Source organism: Ailuropoda melanoleuca, chromosome 2, assembly GCF_002007445.2.
Source record: "Ailuropoda melanoleuca isolate Jingjing chromosome 2, ASM200744v2, whole genome shotgun sequence".
In the NCBI taxonomy this organism is placed as follows: Eukaryota; Metazoa; Chordata; class Mammalia; order Carnivora; family Ursidae; genus Ailuropoda; species Ailuropoda melanoleuca.
In genome coordinates this window covers 56,041,547-56,062,458 of record NC_048219.1, presented here as the reverse complement: position 1 = coordinate 56,062,458, position 20,912 = coordinate 56,041,547, and the positions used below count along the sequence as shown (strand labels likewise).

Below are 20,912 nucleotides of genomic sequence, written 5' to 3'. Positions count from 1 at the left end.
CGGAACGTTTCTAGAACAAATTGCACTAAGTGAGAGACACCTGTACTCATACTGTGTCCGTCAAAACGGTCTTTGTTTTCTCTCAAGCTAGGACTTGCATTAGACACGCTTTGTGCAATGGTGGCAATGGGAAGGGGGTGAAGGAGACCGGGTGGCAGCCAGGAGGGCACTTTCCCTTCTCCAAAACTTTGCAGCCTTCCAGCCGAGACACCTTCCCGCTCATTCTTTTTTCTGCTTCAACTCTCACTGTCCACCTCTCGCCCGCTCCCCACGCCTCACCACGCTCAGGGCGCTCCCTCTCGCCCTCCTCCCTTCCCTGCCCTCCGCCTCGCAGCGCGCCCACCCGGGGAACGCAGCTGGGTCGCCCGCAAACTGCGCGCCCCGTCGCGGCCCGAGGCTCCGGGACATGCGCTTTGCGGCGCCGCCGCCCTCCCCCACCCCTTCCCGCGGCAGAGTTATGCCAAGTATGTGAGGAGCCCGCGAGGGCCAGCGCCGGTCATGGGGAGCCGCCGCCACCGCGAGCGCAGATTTTTCCCGAACTGGGCTCCGTCCTCTTCCCGCAGCAGGGGCGAGCCTGGTTGTTGAGGAGGGGGGGATGGCGGACCCTCTGAGGAGGACGCTGTCCAGGCTCCGGGGGAGGCGGAGTCCCCGCGCCGCCGGGGGGCTCCGGCTCCGGGCTGCGGCTGCAGCTACCGTGGCGGCCTCCGCGGTTGCCGAGGGAGACGCTGGCGGTGCCCTAGACGCCTACCCCTGCGAGCACGCCCGCGGAGCCCGGCCGACCCTGGAGCAGCCCCCGCCGTCGCCGCAGGCGTGGGGTCCCGAGGCGCGGGTCGCGGGAGGGCGCCCGGAGCAGTGGGGAACGCTCGGGCCTCGCCAGCGCGGCGGGAAGGAGGCCCTCTCCTCGGGTCGCGGGCTCACTCGCGCCTGTCTGCACGCCCCGCCGGGCTCCGAAGGCAGCGGAGAGGAGGAGGACGACCAGGAGGACGACGCCGACTACTACGAGAACCTGCCCGGCGGCTCCCAGTCGGCGCCCAAGCCTGAGGGGGCGGAGGCGGAGCGGTGGCCCCCGCCTCCCCCGGGGGCGGAGGGCGGCCGCCTGGAGACAGGCAGGCTGCAGACCCAGTTGCGAGAGGCCTATTATCTGCTGATCCAAGCCATGCACGACCTGCCCCCTGACTCGGGCGCGCGGCAGGGAGACAGGGGTTGGGCGGGTCGCGGCTGCCTTGTGCGAGCCCGGGCTCTGGGCCAGCCGCCTTCCCCCTGCGGCGCTGCGGACCGCCGAGCCCGCCCTCAGGACTGGCAGCGGGGAGGCGGTGGCCGCCCTTGGCAGCAGGTGTCCCCGCCCCGGTCGCCTCCGAGGGAGTCGGGGGAAGGCCGCCCACGGACTCGTCGGATGCGGCTGTCCTGCAGCAGAAGCCTCGAGAGCCTCCGGGTGGGTGCCAAGCCTCCTCCCTTCCAGCGGTGGCCGAGCGACAGCTGGATCAGGTGCGCCGCGCGCGGAGCCCTGGACGAACCGCCGCCACGTGGAGGCGGGATGGACGGCTGGGGCGGAGGCAGCGCCCCAGCCGCGGCGCCCTCCGGCCTCCTGACTCCCGGCTCCAGGGACCCCGGCCGCTCCTCGGGAAGCCCTTTCAGGGATCCTGCGGGGTCCGCTGTGGTACACAGTGGCAAAGGAGACGGCCAGGAGGGGCTGCCCTTCCTCAGGCCTCCCGCGGTGACAGTCAAGAAGCTGCAGAAGTGGATGTACAAAGGACGACTGCTGTCCTTGGGAATGAAGGGTCGCTCCCGGGGGACACCCCCCAAAGTCACGGGAGCGCAGGCATCCTCTCCAAATCTGGGCCCTTTGAAAATGCGTGAGGGCCAAGTCCTCTCCGTGCCTCCAGACCAAAGAATTACGCTAACAGGTAGGTTACTTTGCAATCAAAATGCTAACACTTTGCGTCTTGATGTTTACCAAGGAGGCTTCTGTCTTATGAGCGAAGAATAAGGTATGTTTTTTCAGACAGGTCCGTGCCGGTGCCAAAGTAAGTGTCATGTAAGTGGCAGCTGACTGCGCCGGGTTACTTAGTATAATGCGTTCACTCGTTTTGCCTTTTTCTTTTCTTTCTGTCCCCCCCCCTTTTTTTTTATAAAGACAGTGGCATGAGGAACTTGGGGGTTTTGTTTTTTCTTCTCTAAGAACCAGTGTGCCTACTCTCAGCACAACAGTGAGTAAAGGTTAAGTTCACCACACGCTTTTAGTGTAGAGTTGGGCGGTGCTGCCTTGATTTTTATTCTTTGTGGCTCTAGGCAAATCCATAGACTTTGTGGAGTTTGTGAATTTGAATTTGATCCAAGGTAGACTTTACGGGCTTCATAAACTGTCATTTTACTCATTACACGTTTTTCTTTTTTTCCCTCTCTCCCAGGGGCGCGTGCACACAACATAGACACACACAACCAAAACCCCAAAACAGACCAAACCAAAAAAACTACCAACTAAAATTTCTTTTCAGTCACATAGGATTTCACATACTTCTCCTCTCCACCTTTCCTCCCTCCTCCCTCCCACAAAAAACTAACAAAGTGAGTAATCTTTTTATTGTGGAAAATCAAGGGCACTAGTATTTTAATCAAAATAAGATGTCTCATGTACTTCTAAGAAAGTGCAGACTTTTAAAGTCATTTGTAAACTTAACTATATTTGCCCTTATAAATAGGATTTTGCTCCCAATTTTGTATGTACATGATTTTTAATTTTCACTGAAGGTTTAGAGTACCAATTCTAGAAATCTTTTAATTATGTTGTAAATAGTAAAAATTCTTTCCTGAAAGAATTATAATACCTTCAAACTGAATCCAAAACAACATGATCCTTTGAACTACAATCTTAAATACAAAGACTTCTAGTGAACGTAAGGACTTAGGTGTCATTAATTGTTTAAAAAATATTAGATGGTGAAATGTAAAGCGTAACCAGAGTACTTGGCATTTTCTCTGGTAAGAATTACAAATCCTCTGGGACCAAACATTAACTTTGTTTAACCAATAAATACAAAACAGTGGGGAGAATCAAAGTTCACAAAACGTCTAATCACACGGTGAACACAAATCAAATGATTCATTTAAAGCTTATACAAACTTGGAAAGTTTTTGAACCTGTAAATCTCTAATCCATACCTGTCAATTTTTTTCCTCAAATTTATTCCATTTCACTGAATAAAAGTATAACAGGATGTAAATTTTTTTGTAAAGAGAGGTGTACTTTATGTTAAATTCATATTAAAATATGCATTTGCAGGGTTAGAGTATTTGTAATCATTATATTTGATTGCCACTAAATCTTTACCTCCCATGATCTTGGTTCAGATAACTCTTTGTAAGATCGTTAAATTTCAGCCATAACAAAAATCTGCATTAAACTTTAGTCAAATATTTTTTACCCTTTTGTTGCAAAGGTTAAGCATTTACCATCTTATGCCTTTTAAGGCCCTCAGTTATAGAGTAAATAAACATTCAAGGATTTTAAAAGTAATAATAAATGTAGTAATGCTTAAGAATGCATTCATTGATCTTTTTTCATTGAGAAGCTAATTAAATGGAAGTAACTTTAAAAGAAATTAAAATGAAACATTAGAATTACTATGTGATAGTATTTTAGGTATTTTACAACAAATCTAAGCAAAAGCTTGGGTAATTTCTGGTTTAAACAACTTTCTCAGATGTTATTTAATGTTATTTAATCAGATGTCATTTCCTTTCAGATCTTTTAGGAAAGATAAAAATAATTTGTGTAACGTTTACATATCTAGTGTAGATCTGGAGAGTTAATCTTTTTTTAAAAACTTTTTCATGAAGGGTTAGTTTAACTTATTAAAACAATTCTGTATACTTTATGTGATTCTCGTATTACCCCCTCCCCCCCTAGTTATGACTCTTGTCATTTAACAACAAAAGCAAAAGAAACGGGTTAAGTAATTTGCCCATGGTCACTCAAAAATGGTTTGTATATACTAGTATATGGATTCAAACCATTACACAGATTCAGACTCAAGTCTCTATGACTCCAAAACCTGTATTTATTTAAGGTCAAACAGATGCTGAAGTTCTTTAGAGGTCTGATCCAACAAATTCTATTATGTTGCTTGGATTGAGGAGATGAATGGAATTTCAGCAAGGTTTAGAAGGGTAGGTAACTACCTCAAAGTTGCAAGGATGAAGGAGTTCTCATAGGTTTTAAGACAATTTTTTAATCAATATATGTATTTAAACCTTTACCTTTAAATAACTTTAGTTCAGATTGATGTTTCTTGGATTCTGCTTTTTTCTTTTTTTTTTTTTACACATCTTTTCCAGATTCTGCTTTACAATCATGTTTTCTAAAAATTAATCGGGCAGTCCAAATGATGCAGTACACTGTAGATTGTATAAAGATGTTAAATAGACTAAAAGGTTGATATCACACTTTTCTATACAGCATTATTTGTGAGGATACTTTGTTTCAAAAAAAGTTACAAAATTTATAATATAGAATAAATATATAATGGGATAGAGATACCTAATCTACCTAATATTTAGGTATTTTGGAAATATTTGAGACTGTGTTAACAAATGGAAGCCAAAATGATTTTCTATTTTGATTTCTGGTTCCTACTGAGAACCCCTAAAACTTTAGATAGTATAACAGTGCCAGTGATTTGGTGCATTGGGTATGTAGTGCTCGCAGATTGGCCAATTTGTTCTTAATTGAGATGATTATTTAAGAAATCTAAAGTCATTACACATGGTAAATATTGTCAAGTTTCTGCAAGCCTTAAGATTAAGAAGGAATTTTAATCTATTTGCCAACTATAGTTCATTAAAAGTCTTTATAAATAAGTTTAATCAGCATATGGTACCCAGAAATAAATTCAAAAGCACTAGGTTGAGCTATTTCAGCCTTTAATTGCTTTAAAATTTTTTTTAAAAAAGATTTTATTTCTTCATTTAAGACAGAGAGAGAGAGAGAGAGAGCATGAGCAGGGGGAGGGGCTGAGGGAGAGGGAGAAGCAGGCTTCCTGCTGACCCAGGAGCCTAATGTGGGGCTCAATCCCAGGACCCTGGGATCATGACCTCAGCCGAAGGCAGGCGCTTAACTATATGAGCCACTCAGGAGCCCCTAAAAATAGCCTATTTTTACTCACTTTTGCTGCTACACTATCTGTGAAGGAAAAATTTAGGGCATGTAACTGGTTAATATTTTGTCTAAAAATTTTAGGCATTTTTTAAAAATAGTATTAATTAACGGGTATAATCTCATGTAATATACCTTAAAGTGAAGCTGATGTTTATAATGTGGAGTCCCATCTGTTTCTTCTCTTTTCTTAAGTATTTGTAGCTCTGATTTCTTAGCTTTATGAGTTACATGATCTTTATGGATTTTTTTCCAACAAATTCTTTTATGCATTAGCCCTCTTCACGATTAGCAGCAATATGCATATAATTTTTGATTGTCTTCTAGTTTTATTTTTATTTGTTTTATTTAGTTTTAAAAAATATTTTATTTACTTATTTGACAGAGAGAGAGAGTGAAAGAGAGAGAGCGCGCGTGCATGTGCGCACACGCTTGCACAAGCAGAGGGAGGGGCAGAGGGAGAGGGAAAAGCAGCTCCCGGTTGAGCAGGGAGCCCAATGTGGAGCTTGATCCCAGGACCCATGACCCGAGCCGGAGGCAGAGGCTTAACCGACTGAGTCACCCAGGCACCCCTGTCTTCTAGTTTTAAATCCCCCTCTGAGAAATTCTGCCATTGTGGCCCTAGAAGCAAGTCCAGTCGCTTTTTTTTTTTTTTTTTTTTTGGAGGGGGNGGTGCCATAGAACATTGGAGTTGCTGGTGGCAGGAAAACTCTGAGACTTACAAATTCAGCAGAAAATAGTGTGTTGATTTGAAAGTCCTACATTTCTAAGTGGAGTTTATTTTTTGAGAATTGCCAAGGCTATTTTCTAGGCCATTGCCACTCAAAGTGTGGTTACGGAGCAGTGCTTTTTAGACTTAAAGTACATATGAATTCCCTGGAAATCTTGTTAAAATGCAGATTCATAGGTGTGAGATGGGACCTAAGATTCTGCATTTTAACAAACTACCAGTGTAGATGCTACTGTTTGGTACATACTTTGAGTAGTTAGGTTCTAGAGTTCCCAGTGCCCCCATCACCTATCTTGATACATTTGTTAAAGTTTTGAAAAAGCATTTTACTTTATTCTGATACCTTATTCTTAAACTAATCCCTTTTTAGAACAAAGCAATTGAGCTCTTTCTGCTTCAGTTTTATTATGTATACATTTATACTTACTACTTGCATGTGACAAGTTTCAGCAGTTCTTTCTATATTGGTTTCATCTTGCACCAGTAAATGTGAGACTTTGGAATCTGCCAGAGAGGAGGCCATATAGTAGACTGGTTAACAGAATAGGGCCTCTGGGTTTCTGAACAGACCCCACCACTTACCTTACCACGCTTGTGACCTTGAACAGGTTACTTAACACTGCATAGCCTCAGTGCTCAGGTTGCTGTGAGGATGAAAAAAGATAATCCACTTGGTACCACGCTTGATGCTTAGTTAGGTGTTGGTTGGTTAGCTGTACCAAGAGAAAGGCAAGCAGGCTTTGTGAGAGTACTTCCTTGCCCAGATCATTAGGATTCTGGATGGGGAGTGAAATGGTCAGAAGTTGAGGAGTGCTGCCTTGAAGAGCACTAGGAATTGAGGCAGAATGCACCCCTTGTGGGACACTTATTTATTCTGCTCGTCTTTTCTTTCGTGCATCTTTGTCTTGCTCCCCCCTTTACTTTTGTGGGACTGAAAACAGTCTCAGGGTTTTCTTCTCTACTGTCCCCAAAGCTAGCACACAGCTTTTTTCTTAAGGGTTTTTATTGCTAGTCACAAGGGAGGAAACATAGAAGATAGAAAAATAACTTTCTTCCTTTTCACTGTACCCATCTCCCCATTTAGATTTATCTGGAAAAGAGAAAGGCATGCATATAAATACAGTCATGCATAAACCTAAGGTTTAAATTTACTCTAGTCATTTCTTCTGGGGTCCCGGGTTTGACTCTAAGCAGGGCTGTTTGTATTTATTTAAACTCTAATACAATATTTGTAAGAATACTTTTATTTAGGATTTTTTAAAGAGAAGTAAGCAAAGGGAACAGAGTTTATTTCTGCAGTAGTACTTTTTTTAAATGATGAAAAGACGTCTGTTTATAGGTACATTTTCATTGAGGGTTGAAATACACAATTTCTCAGAAACTTTGCTGATGATTTTGAGCTGGGACTCTAGTTAAATGTTTAGTGATAAGTCATTTAAATTTATTATGAAGTAATTGAGAACACAAAATTGGCTTGAGTAGTTCACTACTATGTAGAGTATTTTTCTGCATGAAAAACTTAATTTCCACTTCTGCATTCTCCTACGGATTTTCAAAGTAAAATGACTTTAATTAGTCATTTAATTAATTACACCACAACATGTATAATTATAAGGGAATAAAGACTTTTTGGCCATGCAACTTTGCATACTTATTTTGATATTTTTTTTTTACTTGTATCTTCTTTCAGTGTGTGTGTATGTGTGTGTGTGTGTGTGCACGCGTGTGTGTATGTTTATGTATGGATATAGCTGTAGGTAAAGATAACAGAAGCTAAAGGTAATTTAAACTTATGCCAGTAGGATTTAACATTAATTTTCACATAAAAGGGAATAAATGGAAGATTACAAATAGCTTTCCATTTCTATGTAATTAACATTCATATGTGTCCCTTTAATGAAGATAAAAATGAAATGTTTTAAGTTCTTTATAAATAATTGCTCAAGTAAAATTTAGTGCCTGCAGGCATTGCTTATATTCAGTTTTAATAAGTGAATAAATTTGACCTTTATCAGAAATCACAATGATGTACCTATTTATCTCTAAAATAGCAATAGCAGCAATAGCAATCAGACTATTTGGTTTCAAGTTTTTGTAGTTTGTAGTTTCATGAAAAGTAGTTGCATTGTATCTCATGTAATTATTCCTTTTAATATTATACATTAAATACTCATGTCAATAGATGTATCAATTTGCATAAATATAGAATGCTAGTAGCTTTGTTTTTGTCGTTGTTCCTTGGAATGCAGTACAAGTAGAAGCATGTTTATTTCATTTTAAAAGTCAAAAACTGTAGGACTCAAAATAATTTATCCAACTATATAAAATTTTGGATCTTTTGAGAGACACCTGAGAAAAAGATAAAATAAGATGGGACTCCTAGCCATTGTGAATTGTATAATTTTATACTTTCAGCTTCAAATTTATAATTGTGTAAAAACTACAAATACTGTCTCGTGAATGTCTGAAACACTATTAAATAATACGGGATTTGGGCTTAACTGTGAAATGGATTTAGTTTTTAGTACACTTGGAAAAAGACGTGGCCATTAAAAACCCAGAAGCCCCAGTGATTCCTGAGAGTATGTGTTGATTTCAGTTTTTAATTTCTTTAATTTTACAGGAGACAGAACCAAGAAAGACTTTTGAATCTTCATGTTTTTCATTAATTAAACTGAATCAATTCAAGATGTTTATTAAAGATCTGACACGTGTTTGCATGTTAAATCTTGGAGGGTGGAGGTGTGTATCTCTTAGTAGTAGCCCAGGTGTCCTGCTACAAACTTTGGGGTCAGAAGAGTTTATTTTGGGTGCTGCCTCTTCGTTTATGAACTAGGTGATCTTCGTCAAGTTACTTGATTTTTCTGAGTAGTACTATATAGTTTTCAAAATATTTTCAACATCATCTCACTTAATTCTTACCAGCAGCCACCCTATAAGGTTAACTGGGTTGGTATTATCACCATGCTCAGAAAGGGCTGCCTATTTCCCTGCTTTTGGTGGGTAGCATGGTATAGGAGAGACAGGTTAAAGAGTGTGAATTTTAGGGTTGGACTGGCTTAAATTTGAATACTACAGCAAGCACCTTAACCATATTCCTCATTTCTTCTGGCTTATGGAAATAATCATACCTGTCTTAGCATTTTTATGGAGGCTAAACGAGGTTAAGGGCTTTCTACTGTTTTCTCTCTCATTGCTGATATACAATAGGCACTCAATAAATAAATAAATGCATAGTAGGCTTGCATTGGAGCGTCCTTCCCTTTTGAGTCCTAGTCTATTCCTGCCTCTGGAACTAGTTGAACTTGAAAACCAGTTTGTGTTTGAGGGTTTCTTTTTTTATTATTAATTTTTTAAAATTAATTGCTTGGGTAAAATTAAGGATTAAAAAAAGATAAGTTTACATTTTTTAAGGGATTTTTGTTCAGTAGAGGGAGGTTACTGAAAGCCTTCATTATGCATGAACCTAATTTTTTGGTTGTTATTAAGCTCTTCATAGTTTAATGTGTTTTTCTCACTCTGTTATTAGGGTATTATATTTTATTTGCTGTAATAGTAAGATGAACCAACCATATATATACTTAAAGTAGCGCAGACTATAATTCCATAATTTATAAACCTGACATGATCTTACAGTTTTAGAAATGTGGTTTGGTCTGTTTTTCTATGTCTAGTGAATTAGTATTATGGTATATATTTAGCTTATTGACTGTCATTGAAGCCTGCCTTATGCAGTTCTTTGGATGTGTTCCTCTTTATATGGAATTAATGTTATGTATCATTTTTAGAGTCTTATCTCATTATATTAACACAAACACATATCAGCTATTTGATGGCCCTCATTGGACTATGAATTCCTTAAGGGTAGGCACTATTTTGTTCATTCTTATGTTCTTGCTCCTTAAGTTTGTGCCCCGTCAGTAATAAGAACTGGTTGTATATACTGCAAGATAAGATACCTGGTTTTAATCTAGAGCCTTCTTAAGGGATTTTTGTTTTTATTTTTCCCCTAGATATTTAGAACTTAAATCCTGCACAAGGTGCTATTGCATAACTATTTGATTAGGATATAGATGTTACACTGAAATTTCAGTAATGAGGAAAGCATTTACTAATAAGTAAGCCACACTTATTTTTAAAGATTTACTCAAAGTTAATCTTTGTTTGAGAAAGTAGAAATATTACTTATGTTTTCTAAAGATTTCTGGTCCTTGTAGTAGTGAATTGGAAATTATTAAAAATATTAATTAAAGGCATACTGTGTACAAGGCATTGTATGTAAGCTTTTTATAAAGTATGTTTTCCTTAGGTAACTTTTGTTAGCCCTATCATGTCAATAAAGGCAATCTCAGAGTCATTTATACTAGTAGTCCAAATAATAGAAATTATTTTTAGGTGAAAAAGCCAAAATTTTTCTTGTTTCATTTTAGTCTCCAAATGTAATACTACTTTTCTTTCTATCTTTTTAAAAATAATATATTTTTAAAGATTTTATTTATTTATTTGACAGAGAGAGACAGCAAGAGAGGGAACACAAGCAGGGGGAGTGGGAGAGGGAGAAGCAGGCTTCCCGTTGAGCAGGGAGCCCGACTCAGGACTCGATCCCAGAACCCTGGGATCATGACCTGAGCCAAAGGCAGACGCTTAATGACTGAGCCACCTAGGCGCCCCTAAAAATAATATTTTAATAACTGATTTCAAGTGACCTGTCTTTCCTGGTATGCTAGGCATTACATCATTACATTTCTACTTTCTTTTTTTCCTTTGAAACAGATTTATTTGAAAATGTCTATGGGTCTTCAGTGAAGAGAAGAGAACTTGAAGACCTGAAGGATAATATTGGATTCAGAGGTCATAAGCCACTTAATAGCATCACTGTGTCAAAGAAACGCAATTGGCTATATCAGAGTACTCTGCGATCTTTTAATTTGGAAGAAGAAAATAAGAAATGCCAAGACATAAGTCACTTATCCATCTCACCCAAACAGCAGCTATCACGACCTTTCTTCAAGTCATCTGAAGGATACTGTACATACATGGTGTGTGATGCTACAAATTCTTCATTATCAAGGAACTGTTTAGACTTTAATGAGGAGAATGATGCAGATGATGAAGGAGAAATATGGTACAACCCCATTCCTGAGGATGACGACTTTGACCCTCCTGTTCTGAAGTTTCCTGCTGTTAGCTTGAGAGTATTATCTGGTAGTGACCTAATGAAAGCAGAGCAGTACACTGAAGACTTGCTGTGCTCTTCAGAACTCAGAGCCACACAGTCCAATGAAACGAATCCTGTAGAGTCCATCCATTCCCCAGAGCTCGTGCAGCAGTTCAAGCAAAGGCTTGGACACAAGACACAAGAAGGTATCATGGTAGAGGACAGTCTCATGTTGAAACCTCCTTTTGCAGGTAAAGATGATCATATGTTTGCCTGTTCTTTTTCCATTTTTCAATTCTTTGACAGCTAAAACTAAATATAGATGTTTATTATAGCTATGTACTTTTTCTTACAGAGTGAGGGTATTTTCATAAAAATAAAACTCAAAAATGTTTACAAACCTTTTTATATAAATGGTGGTTTAATTATTCCTATCACAGACTTGGTTTTGTAAGGGGTGAAGATGCTGGGGTAGTCCTACACCAACTCTTACAATGTCTGTCCTTTGAGATAGTAATCACTTTTCCCTTAGCTGAAAGAATGGAATCACAAGGAGTGGAAGAGAAAAATATATTCTTTATGAAAATCTGATTTTGCTTCATTCATTCATTTACACCTAGCCTGGTTACAGCTGAAAAGTTGTATATTCAGTGTACTGGTAGTTATTACTTTATGGTTTCATGCCTACATTTCCTCATGAACAAAGGAAAGGAAGTAGAGAAAAAGAAATGAGAGGTAGAAGTGAAGACCTTGGAACAGGTGCTACAATACTTATGGAACCTAGAAAGGAAATAATCGAAGTTTGATGCATTTTAGGTTGAACCATATGAGATTGGTGAGATTCAAAAGTTTCTAATCTGCGAAACACGGCATTTCATACAGTTCAACCTGATGGTTTTATTCTTCTTTGATTGCCTTGATTTTTTTATATGTTTCTTTTCAAATTTGGTCCCAGACACACTACACAGGAAACAGCATGAAGCATATTTAGTTGCTGATATCAAATGTTGGAGAGAAAGCAGTTCTGGTTTATATCAAGTCATTTTAATTTATAAAATTTCAAATGAGGGGCACCTGGGTAGTTTAGTCCGTTAAGCATTTGACTTTGGCTCAAGTCATGATCTCAGGGTACTGGAATCGAGCCCTGCATCCAGCCCTGCACTAAGCAGGGAATCCGTTTGTCCCTCTCCCCTTGCACCTCCCCCCACTTGTGCATATGCTCTCTCTCTCTCTCTCTTTCTCTCTCCCTCTTTCATGGATAATTTTAAAAAATCTAAAAAAAAATTCAAATGATACAGAATATTTAAAGATGTGGGGTAGAGCAGATACTGTCAGTACCTCGTCCATATCCCTTGGGTTTTATTAGTTATTTAGAGGGAAGTAGCCTACTTCCAAACATCAGTATCTGCATCTCTGATTGAGGACTCTGACAGAAGGGTTAGGGAACTTCTCTGCAGGGCAGCCTGGGAGTGCCTCTCAACCAGTGACTGACAGGAGTTGGTGTTGGGCTACCTACCTCAGCTTTCTCCCTTCTTGAGTGCCATAATTCTACATTGTTTCCCAGAGTTTTCTCCTGAGGCTAAGCACCAGTTGCCCATAGCAGTAGCAGGCTTGATAATTCTTGGATTTTCCCCTGAAATTTCTCACTTCTTGCTAGAATTTCTGTACTTTACAAATAAACTACTTGCATTTGAATCCTTTCCTCAGGGCTGTAAGGAGGTGAAGTAAATGTTATATTGATAAGGGAAAAAGTGAGTTAAAAAACAGTGTGTACTGTATGATAATAGTTTTTTGAAAGAAACACTGAAAAGTTATACTGGAAATATTAAGTAAACCCCTCCCCCCCTCCACCTCGTGTTGGGATTGAAGGTAATGAAAAATTTTGAGGGTGTGCATTTCTAATTGTAGCCTGACTTTTCAGCATGAATTTGTGTGTGTGCGCGCACGTGTGTGTGTGTGTGTGTGTGTGTGTGTGTGTGTAATCCGATGGAGAGAGAAATAAATGCTATATAATATAATAGTTTGGAACAGAGGTTGCGATTAGGGTGGAATGGTAGGGAAGACTTAAAGGAGTACGGCAGAGAGTGGCAGAAAAGGCAAGAGGCTATAAGAATAACTGCAAAGTTGGAAAGCCAGTATCTGTAAAGTGACACATACTTTAAGTTACCATCTTTAAACTTTATTATTTTATGTTTGGCAAATTGTGAACCTGAAAAGACTAACAAACATTACAAAAACAAAAAACAAGAGCCCCAAAACTTGAAAATATGGTAGGGCTGTCATTTATGTCTCCTTTCTCACTGTTTTTCTTCTCTTTAACATATTATTAAAATATAAGCACAATTAAATATGACCAAAGGACATAAATGTGTATGTATATTTACTTATTTATTTTAGAGAGAGCTCATGCTCAGGTGAGGAGGCGGTAGTGGAGGGAAAGGGCAGAGGGAGAAGAAGACAAGTGACAAGTGAACTTCCCACTGAGTGTGGAACCCAACATGGGCTTGATCCCAGGACCCTGAGATCATGACCTGAGCCAAAATCAAGAGTTGGACACTTAACCAACTGAACCACCCAGGTGCCCACCAAAGGAAATATTTAGACAGTTTATATACATGTCATCTTTTTTTGTTTTAGCTTGATCAGAAAGGTCACCTGAAGTGATGTTTTCTTTAGCAATATTAACAGAGAATTGTTGAGAAATAGCCAAAGAGAATGGTTTAATTTTAAAATAATTTTCTGATCAAGAAATAGGAAAGCTTGAGTATATTTAATATTAATGACAATTTTTTAATCATCCTAACACAATTATGACTTGTTTTTTTTTTTGTCTCCCAAGTTTCATATGTATATGTGTCTTTTATCTAGCTGCAATCATAGCACTCTGCATTTGGTTTTTGATATTTTCACTTGGTATTTTCGTCTTGTATTGTTACACGTAGAATAACATTATTGTTTAGCAATTTCTTAGTATTTAACTGGGTTGATGTGTCCTAATCTATTTGGCTGGTTATGTTGGATGTTAATAGATTGTTTCCACTACTGTTGGAGTTATCTTCATCTTGTTCTATTTTACTTAATTAGGATTAATTACTAGTAGCATTACTGGGTTTTTATGGCTGGTAACTATTACATGTAATTCCTATATTATATTTCCTAAAAGATTTACCAACTTCCAGGCAACTAACAATTGGTTGGTTGATTAATTCACTTATTCAGTAAACACTCAGTTTCTGCTGTGCGCCAGTTACTGTTCTAGGTGCTGAAGCAATGTGCCGGTTTCACTTGATTCTAGCCTGGCCCATGAATTTATAAAGATTTTCATTTTGTACTTTCCCTTTGTAGCTAGTCTGTGATTTGATTAGTTTGATTTTGGTTTAATTTTAAGCAGTTATCGAATGTGGTAATGTTTCAACTCTTGGATTTTATAAAAACAAAGCATTTTTATTTTAATAAATTGTCTTGTCTGAAGTAGAAATTGCTGATTTACACAGTATTTCATTTTAATAATTAGTTAAGGACTTAAGAAATATTTAATGCATGATGTGTAGAAAAAATCAGAATGTTAAATACCTCCTTAATAATGTAAAAAAACCTAGAGCAATTTAATGTACTGGATAGCTTTTTAAACCATGACAAAATAGATTGTAGACTACAGCAGGACTCCAATTACTATAGAATGTTTTAGGCCAGTAAGCCAGTAGAATTGTACTACAATTTACAGTACAAGGGAATGCTTTGTCTAGTTTATCAAACACTCCATTTCTTATTAGTTACTTAGCAGAAAAGCCCAGCAGGCATACTTAAAATAGTCCTTTCTCTATAAAGAAACCACTTCTTTGTCATTAGGACACATAAAGAGGGGCGGAGGGAGATTATATTAATACTTTAAAGAAAGGTCATTTAATCTATTGATTTTTGAAATGAATTAGTACTTTTTGATCATTTTAATTGTGGAATGTATTACATAGAGTAGCCTCTGATATGAAGGTCATTAGAGATCTTTGTAAGGAATAGTTAGATGAAGTATGAAAAATTGATTTAAATTTTAAATAATTTAAGTAATAGATGGTTTCTTTCTTTCTTTTTTTTAAAAAGTAAGCTCTAGGCCCAACCCTGGGATCAAGAGTCCCATGCTCTGCTGACTGAGCCAGCTAGACATCCCTAGATTGTTTCTTTAAAGGAAAAGTTTAAACTTAGATTAGATTTTAGAAGATATTTTCATTTTGCTTCATTAGTTAAAACCCTGAAATAGGAGCAATTTCAAATTTTAAAATAAAATTTATTAGTCCATACATTTTTAAAATTATTTCTTTATCTATCTATCTATTTATTTATTTATTTATTTGAGAGAGAAAAAGAATGAGCAGGGTGAGGAGCAGAGGGGGAGGGAGAAGCAGAGTCCCTGCTGAGCAGGACCCTGAGATAAGAACCTGAGCTAAAGGCAGATGCTTCACTGACTGAGCCACCCAGGCGCCCCAACATTTTTTTTTTTAACTGGGGGATTGAAAGTTTGAGGTTAAATAGAATATTTTAACTTCTTAATAATAGTTGAGAAAAGGTCTTAAAAATCAATTTACTGTGTTTGTATAGACAGAAAAAATGTTTAGAAGGATGGAAGGGCTCTAAAGGATAGTATTTAAGAATATAGGCTTTGAAGGCCTATGCTTAGGTTTGAAACGTGCCTGTTTCTGCCACTTACCTGCTTTGTGATCTTAAACAAATCAGACAGCTTTGTGCATGAGGTTTTTATCTGAAGAATGGGATGCTAGTGGTATCTTAAGTCACAGGGCTATTTCAAATGAGGAGCTTTGCAGAGTAAGTATTAAATTAATTTTTCAGACTTTGTCTAGCTCAATGACTGTTGGCTGGTGTTATAAATATTAACAATTTAATATTAAACAACTTTTAATATTATTTTCACCACAATATTTACAAGGCCTAATCTCTTTTTTTTTTTTAAAGATTTTATTTATTTATTCGACAGAGATAGAGACAGCCAGTGAGAGAGGGAACACAAGCAGGGGGAGTGGGAGAGGAAGAAGCAGGCTCATAGCAGAGGAGACTGATGTGGGGCTCGATCCCATAACGCCAGGATCACGCCCTGAGCCGAAGGCAGGCGCTTAACCGCTGTGCCACCCAGGCGCCCCTACAATGCCTAATCTCTTGATAGTGCAGTTTACGTTATATATTTGTATTTCTTTGTATCTTTTAAAACCATTTTACTTTCACATTCTGAAAAAAATAAAGCTGTTTTTGGGTGGAGAAGAGTTAAGAAGCATTTCAATGCTTTACTCTTCATGAAAACTAAGAATTATAAGAAAACTTATTTATGTCTCTGTACGGTCATTTAATATATTGAAATTGCAAGGAAAGGCCCTAATTTAGCTTTTGAAGTTCTAGGGAGTTACTGTATATAAATAAGAAATGTCTTTCTAGTTTTTAAAATTAATCAATTAGCTTTATTCAGTTGTTCTTAAAATTTATTTTATTATTTCTTAAAGATTTTATTTATTTGAGAGAGAGAGAGCATGCACAAATAGGGGGAGGGAAAGGGACATGCAGACTTGGCATTGAGCACTGAGCTCGATGTGGAGCTCGATCTCGTGACCCTGAGATCATGACCTGAACTGAAATCAGGAGTTGGACACTCAACCAGCTGAGCCACCCAGGCACCCCTCAATATTCAGTTATTCTTGATTGACTAGAGTTCATTTTATATGATCTTCTGTGGAATGTTCAAATAGGACATTAAAATAAAGAAGGGCTCTTAGTCGTCAAAATTATCAATTTTGTTTGGTTTAAAAAATTTTTAAAACAGTCCTGCTACATGATAAAATTTAGTTTTTAGAGGATTGTAAATAGAAGAAATGTTCTTTCGGAGCACCTGGGTGGCTCAGTTGGTTAGGCGGCTGCCTTCTGCTCAGGTCATGATCTTGGAGTCCTGGAATCGAGCCAGCTTTGCATCTAGCTTGCCTGCTTGGCAGGGGAGCCTGCTTCTCCCTCTCCTTCTGCCCCTCCCCCTGCTTGTACTCGCTCTCCCGCTCTCTCAAGTAAATATATAAAAAAAATCTTTAAAAAGAAAGAAGAAATGTTCTTAGAGTAGGATTTCTTTTTTTAATTAGAGTAGAATTTCTAAATAAACATGTTAAAATAGGAACTATGTTAGCATAAACATGTATTAATATGCCAAAATAAACCTATTAAGATAAGAAGCTTTCCTAGTTTCCTCTGGTAGCCGCTGTTTATGGTTATAAAATAACATACTCCCTGAATTATACTGCAGTGGGAAAGATTTAAAAGGAACCTATATTACCCATCCTCCAAACCTTTAGAATAGAAAAGCAAATGATGGGGCGCCTGGGTGGCTCAGTCTGCCTTCAGCTCAGGTCATGATCCCAACATTCTAGGATGGAACCCCCCCCCCCCCCCCCACCCCCGCCCATGGGCTCCCTGCTCAGTGGGAAGCCTGCTTCCTCTCACACTCCCCCTGCTTGTGTTCCCTCTCTCACTGCCTCTCTGTCAAATAAATGAATAAAATCTTTAAAAAAAAAAAAATCGGATGGAGAGGTAGCCATTTGAAAATCCCTTTTTTTTGAAGATTTTATTTTTAAGTAATCTCTACACCCAATATGGGGGCCCAAACTTAACAACACCAAGATCAAGAGTTGCATGCTCAACCAACTGAGTCATCCAGGCACCCCTGGAAATCCTTGATACTCTGTTAGGTAAATGGAGATTTACCTAAACTTGTAATAACTAAATCTCTCCAATGAGATGAAACAAGAGAAAAAATCTGTCCATGTAAGAGTTTTAGTTGATGATTTATAAAGTAGGAATCAGAACATAGCACCTTATAATATCTTTTTTGTTTGTTTGTTTTTTAAGGTCCTGGGATCCTAGCTGCTGCAAATAAGACTGAATTGGGAGTGCCAGAACCATCTTCTCCAAGCCCTAGCCCTGTGAAAAAAAGTAGCTCAATTAATTGGTCTTTCCCAGATAAAATAAAGTCTCCACGAACCGTGAGGAAACTTTCCATGAAAATGAAAAAGTTGCCAGAACTTAGCCGAAAGCTGAGCGTTAAAGGAACTTTGAATCATATGAACAGTTCAGATAATACTCCTTCCTTGTCTAAATGTAACTGTCAGGAAATTCATCATACTGTTATTCTGCCTTCTGGGAACACAACCACAGCTGCTAAGAGGAATGTTATAAGTCGGTACCATCTGGATACCAGTGTATCTTCTCAGCACAACTACCGGAAGAAAACATTCATGAGTTCTAAGTATTCGTGTAAAGGTGGTTACCTCAGTGATGGAGATTCACCTGAGCTTATAACTAAATCTAGCAAACACAGATCTGAAAACAAATTTGGAAAGGGAAAAGAAATAATTCCAAATAGTTGTAGCAAGAGTGAAATAGACATTGATGCTTTTAGACATTATAGTTTTTCTGATCAACCTAAATGTTCACAGTACATATCTGGGCTCATGAGTGTGCATTTCTACGGTGCTGAGGATTTAAAACCACCTCGGATAGATTCAAAAAACGTCTTCTGTGCAATTCAGGTAGATTCAGTAAACAAAGCAAGAACAGCTTTGCTCACATGTCGGACAACATTTTTAGACATGGATCATACTTTCAACATAGAAATTGAAAATGCACAGCATTTGAAATTAGTAGTATTCAGTTGGGAACCGACTCCAAGAAAAAATCGAGTGTGTTGTCATGGAACTGTGGTTCTCCCCACCTTATTCAGAGTGACAAAGACACATCAGTTGGCTGTCAAACTTGAGCCCAGAGGTCTTATTTATGCGAAAGTGACTCTTCTGGAGCAGTGGGAGAATTCTCTTCATGGACTGGATATAAATCGAGAACCAGTAATATTTGGTGTTGATATTCGAAAAGTTGTAGAGAAAGAAAATACAGGACTGATGGTGCCACTCCTGATACAAAAATGTATTACGGAGATTGAAAAGAGAGGCTGTCAGGTATCCATTTCACTATTTCTCTACTACCTCCTTATCTATTTATCTACCTTAATTAATTAATTAAATTTATAGTAGGTCTTAGGGGAAGGAATTCAAGGTAAGGTTAAAAAAATCCAATTGAGACATTTTCTTATTCCTATTTTTTATTTTATTCCATTACCGTACAGGGTATAATTCATACCTTCACCTGTGTTGTCAGTGAGCAATTGAGAGCGTGCTAGCTGGTTCCACGATTTAGGTTGTGAAGCAAAGCTGCATGGGCCTTATACCTACATATCAGGATTGCTTTACAATGGCATTCCTAGGAAAAGCCAGAGCTGATAAGATAGGCAAAGACTAATTCATTTCAGGAATGTTTCTGCATGGTTTGACATTCTTATGGTACAGAATTCCAGCAGTGAATCTTAAAAACCCACTTTACTCCTAAGGCTACTCCCTGCCCTTACCCCCAACTCTCCCTCATCCTACTCTTCAGGAAGCATCAGCTTATCTGTCTCTGAACTTTGGGATGGCTTGGAGGATGAAGAGAGGGCCTACTAGAAACATTTCTCATTCTCTTTTCCTTTTAAATAAGAAGGGTAAATAAATAAATAAGGTAAATGCAGTCCATTAAACAAAAACCCTGTTGTCATATGTAATCAGATACGTAATATTCACCAGTTTATTAGACCTCATCTTTCTTTATTTTCATTAACACGTGTGGACTATGACAATGAGAAATATCACTGAGTATATTATTCTTAGGTACAAGCAATTGTTTCTATTCAAAAATTAAGCCTGCCATCAGTATTTCTGAGATATTTCTGCTTTACTGCTATCAGAATTTATGACACTAATTAAAAACATCAAGGGTAAGTATCCCCATGCCTGAACTATGATTTCTTTATATGTAGAGAAGATTTTAAAATAACTCACCTTGGACCTGATGTGGAAACTACAGAAACAGTGTAAGTAGTTTAGTGGGGTTTTGTATTAAAGATGCAGGAGACAGGTACTGGTTTCTCCTCCATTATTAATTCACTGTGTGATGTTGAACAAGTCACTTCATCTCTTTAGGTCTTTATTTGCTGATATCTATAAAAATAGATGAAGTAGCTTTCTGAAGCTGAGAGATAGGAAGGACATCTGACTTTTAAAACCTCTTCTTAGGTATAGTATTCAGATTGAGTTTATGTTGTCTACATGAGATTGAGGCCTTTGGTTTCCAATCTAACTTTTGGTCTGGTTACTTTATCTCTTAAGGTTCTCTGTTTTTCTGCCCCCACCCCCCACCTTTTTTAAGGCAGCATGTAGAGAAGTCAGAGATTAGGCAGACTATAAAGCTAATTATTAAACAGAAACTTTTACAATTGAATATTAAAATAAGTAACTCAAATAGCACTGTACTTGTATAGTCTCTTTCTGAAATATTTTATAAAGAATGGATATATAAGACTGTTGTAACTTGTTTTAAATACTAAGAAAACATTTTTAGCAGTGCTTTTTATTTCTATACTTAAAGTTTAGAAATAGCTATTTTAATAAAGAATTATTACCTGTGATGGGGCACCTGGTGGGTGGCTCAGTCGGGTAAGCATCTGCCTTCAGCTCAGGTCATGATTCCAGGGCCCTGGGATCCAGTCCTGCATCAGGCTTCCTGCTCCGTGGGGACTCTGCTTCTCCCTCTCCCTCCCCCAGCTTCTGCTCTCTCTCACTCAAATAAATAAACTCTTAAAAAATGGCATATTAAAAATAATTATTTCCTGTGAACTAAAAAGTAAAATTTATAGCAGTACATTTGGAAATGCAGGTTTAAACATTTTTTTTTGGTTTTGGTTTTTTTTGTTGTTGTTTTTGTTTTTTGCTTCACTGCCCCCTGCCCAACACACACACACAGAAAGA

The 20,912-nt window shown here is 38.7% G+C and overlaps 1 protein-coding gene across 2 annotated transcripts in view; it reads left to right on the top strand.

Moving 5' to 3' along the window:
* The first annotated feature begins 376 nt into the window (after nt 1-376).
* The window catches only part of SYDE2 (synapse defective Rho GTPase homolog 2), a 45,163-nt gene continuing 24,627 nt past the window's right edge, over nt 377-20,912 (top strand). The window contains exons 1-3 of one of the 2 annotated variants that reach the window (XM_034653810.1): nt 377-1,904; nt 10,656-11,291; nt 17,929-19,031. In XM_034653810.1, coding sequence (XP_034509701.1) covers nt 596-1,904; nt 10,656-11,291; nt 17,929-19,031 — 3,048 coding nt within the window. In that variant the 5' untranslated portion in view covers nt 377-595. The remainder of the gene's footprint in view (nt 1,905-10,655; nt 11,292-17,928; nt 19,032-20,912) is intronic. The other variant, XM_002919397.4, reaches the window with a different exon arrangement.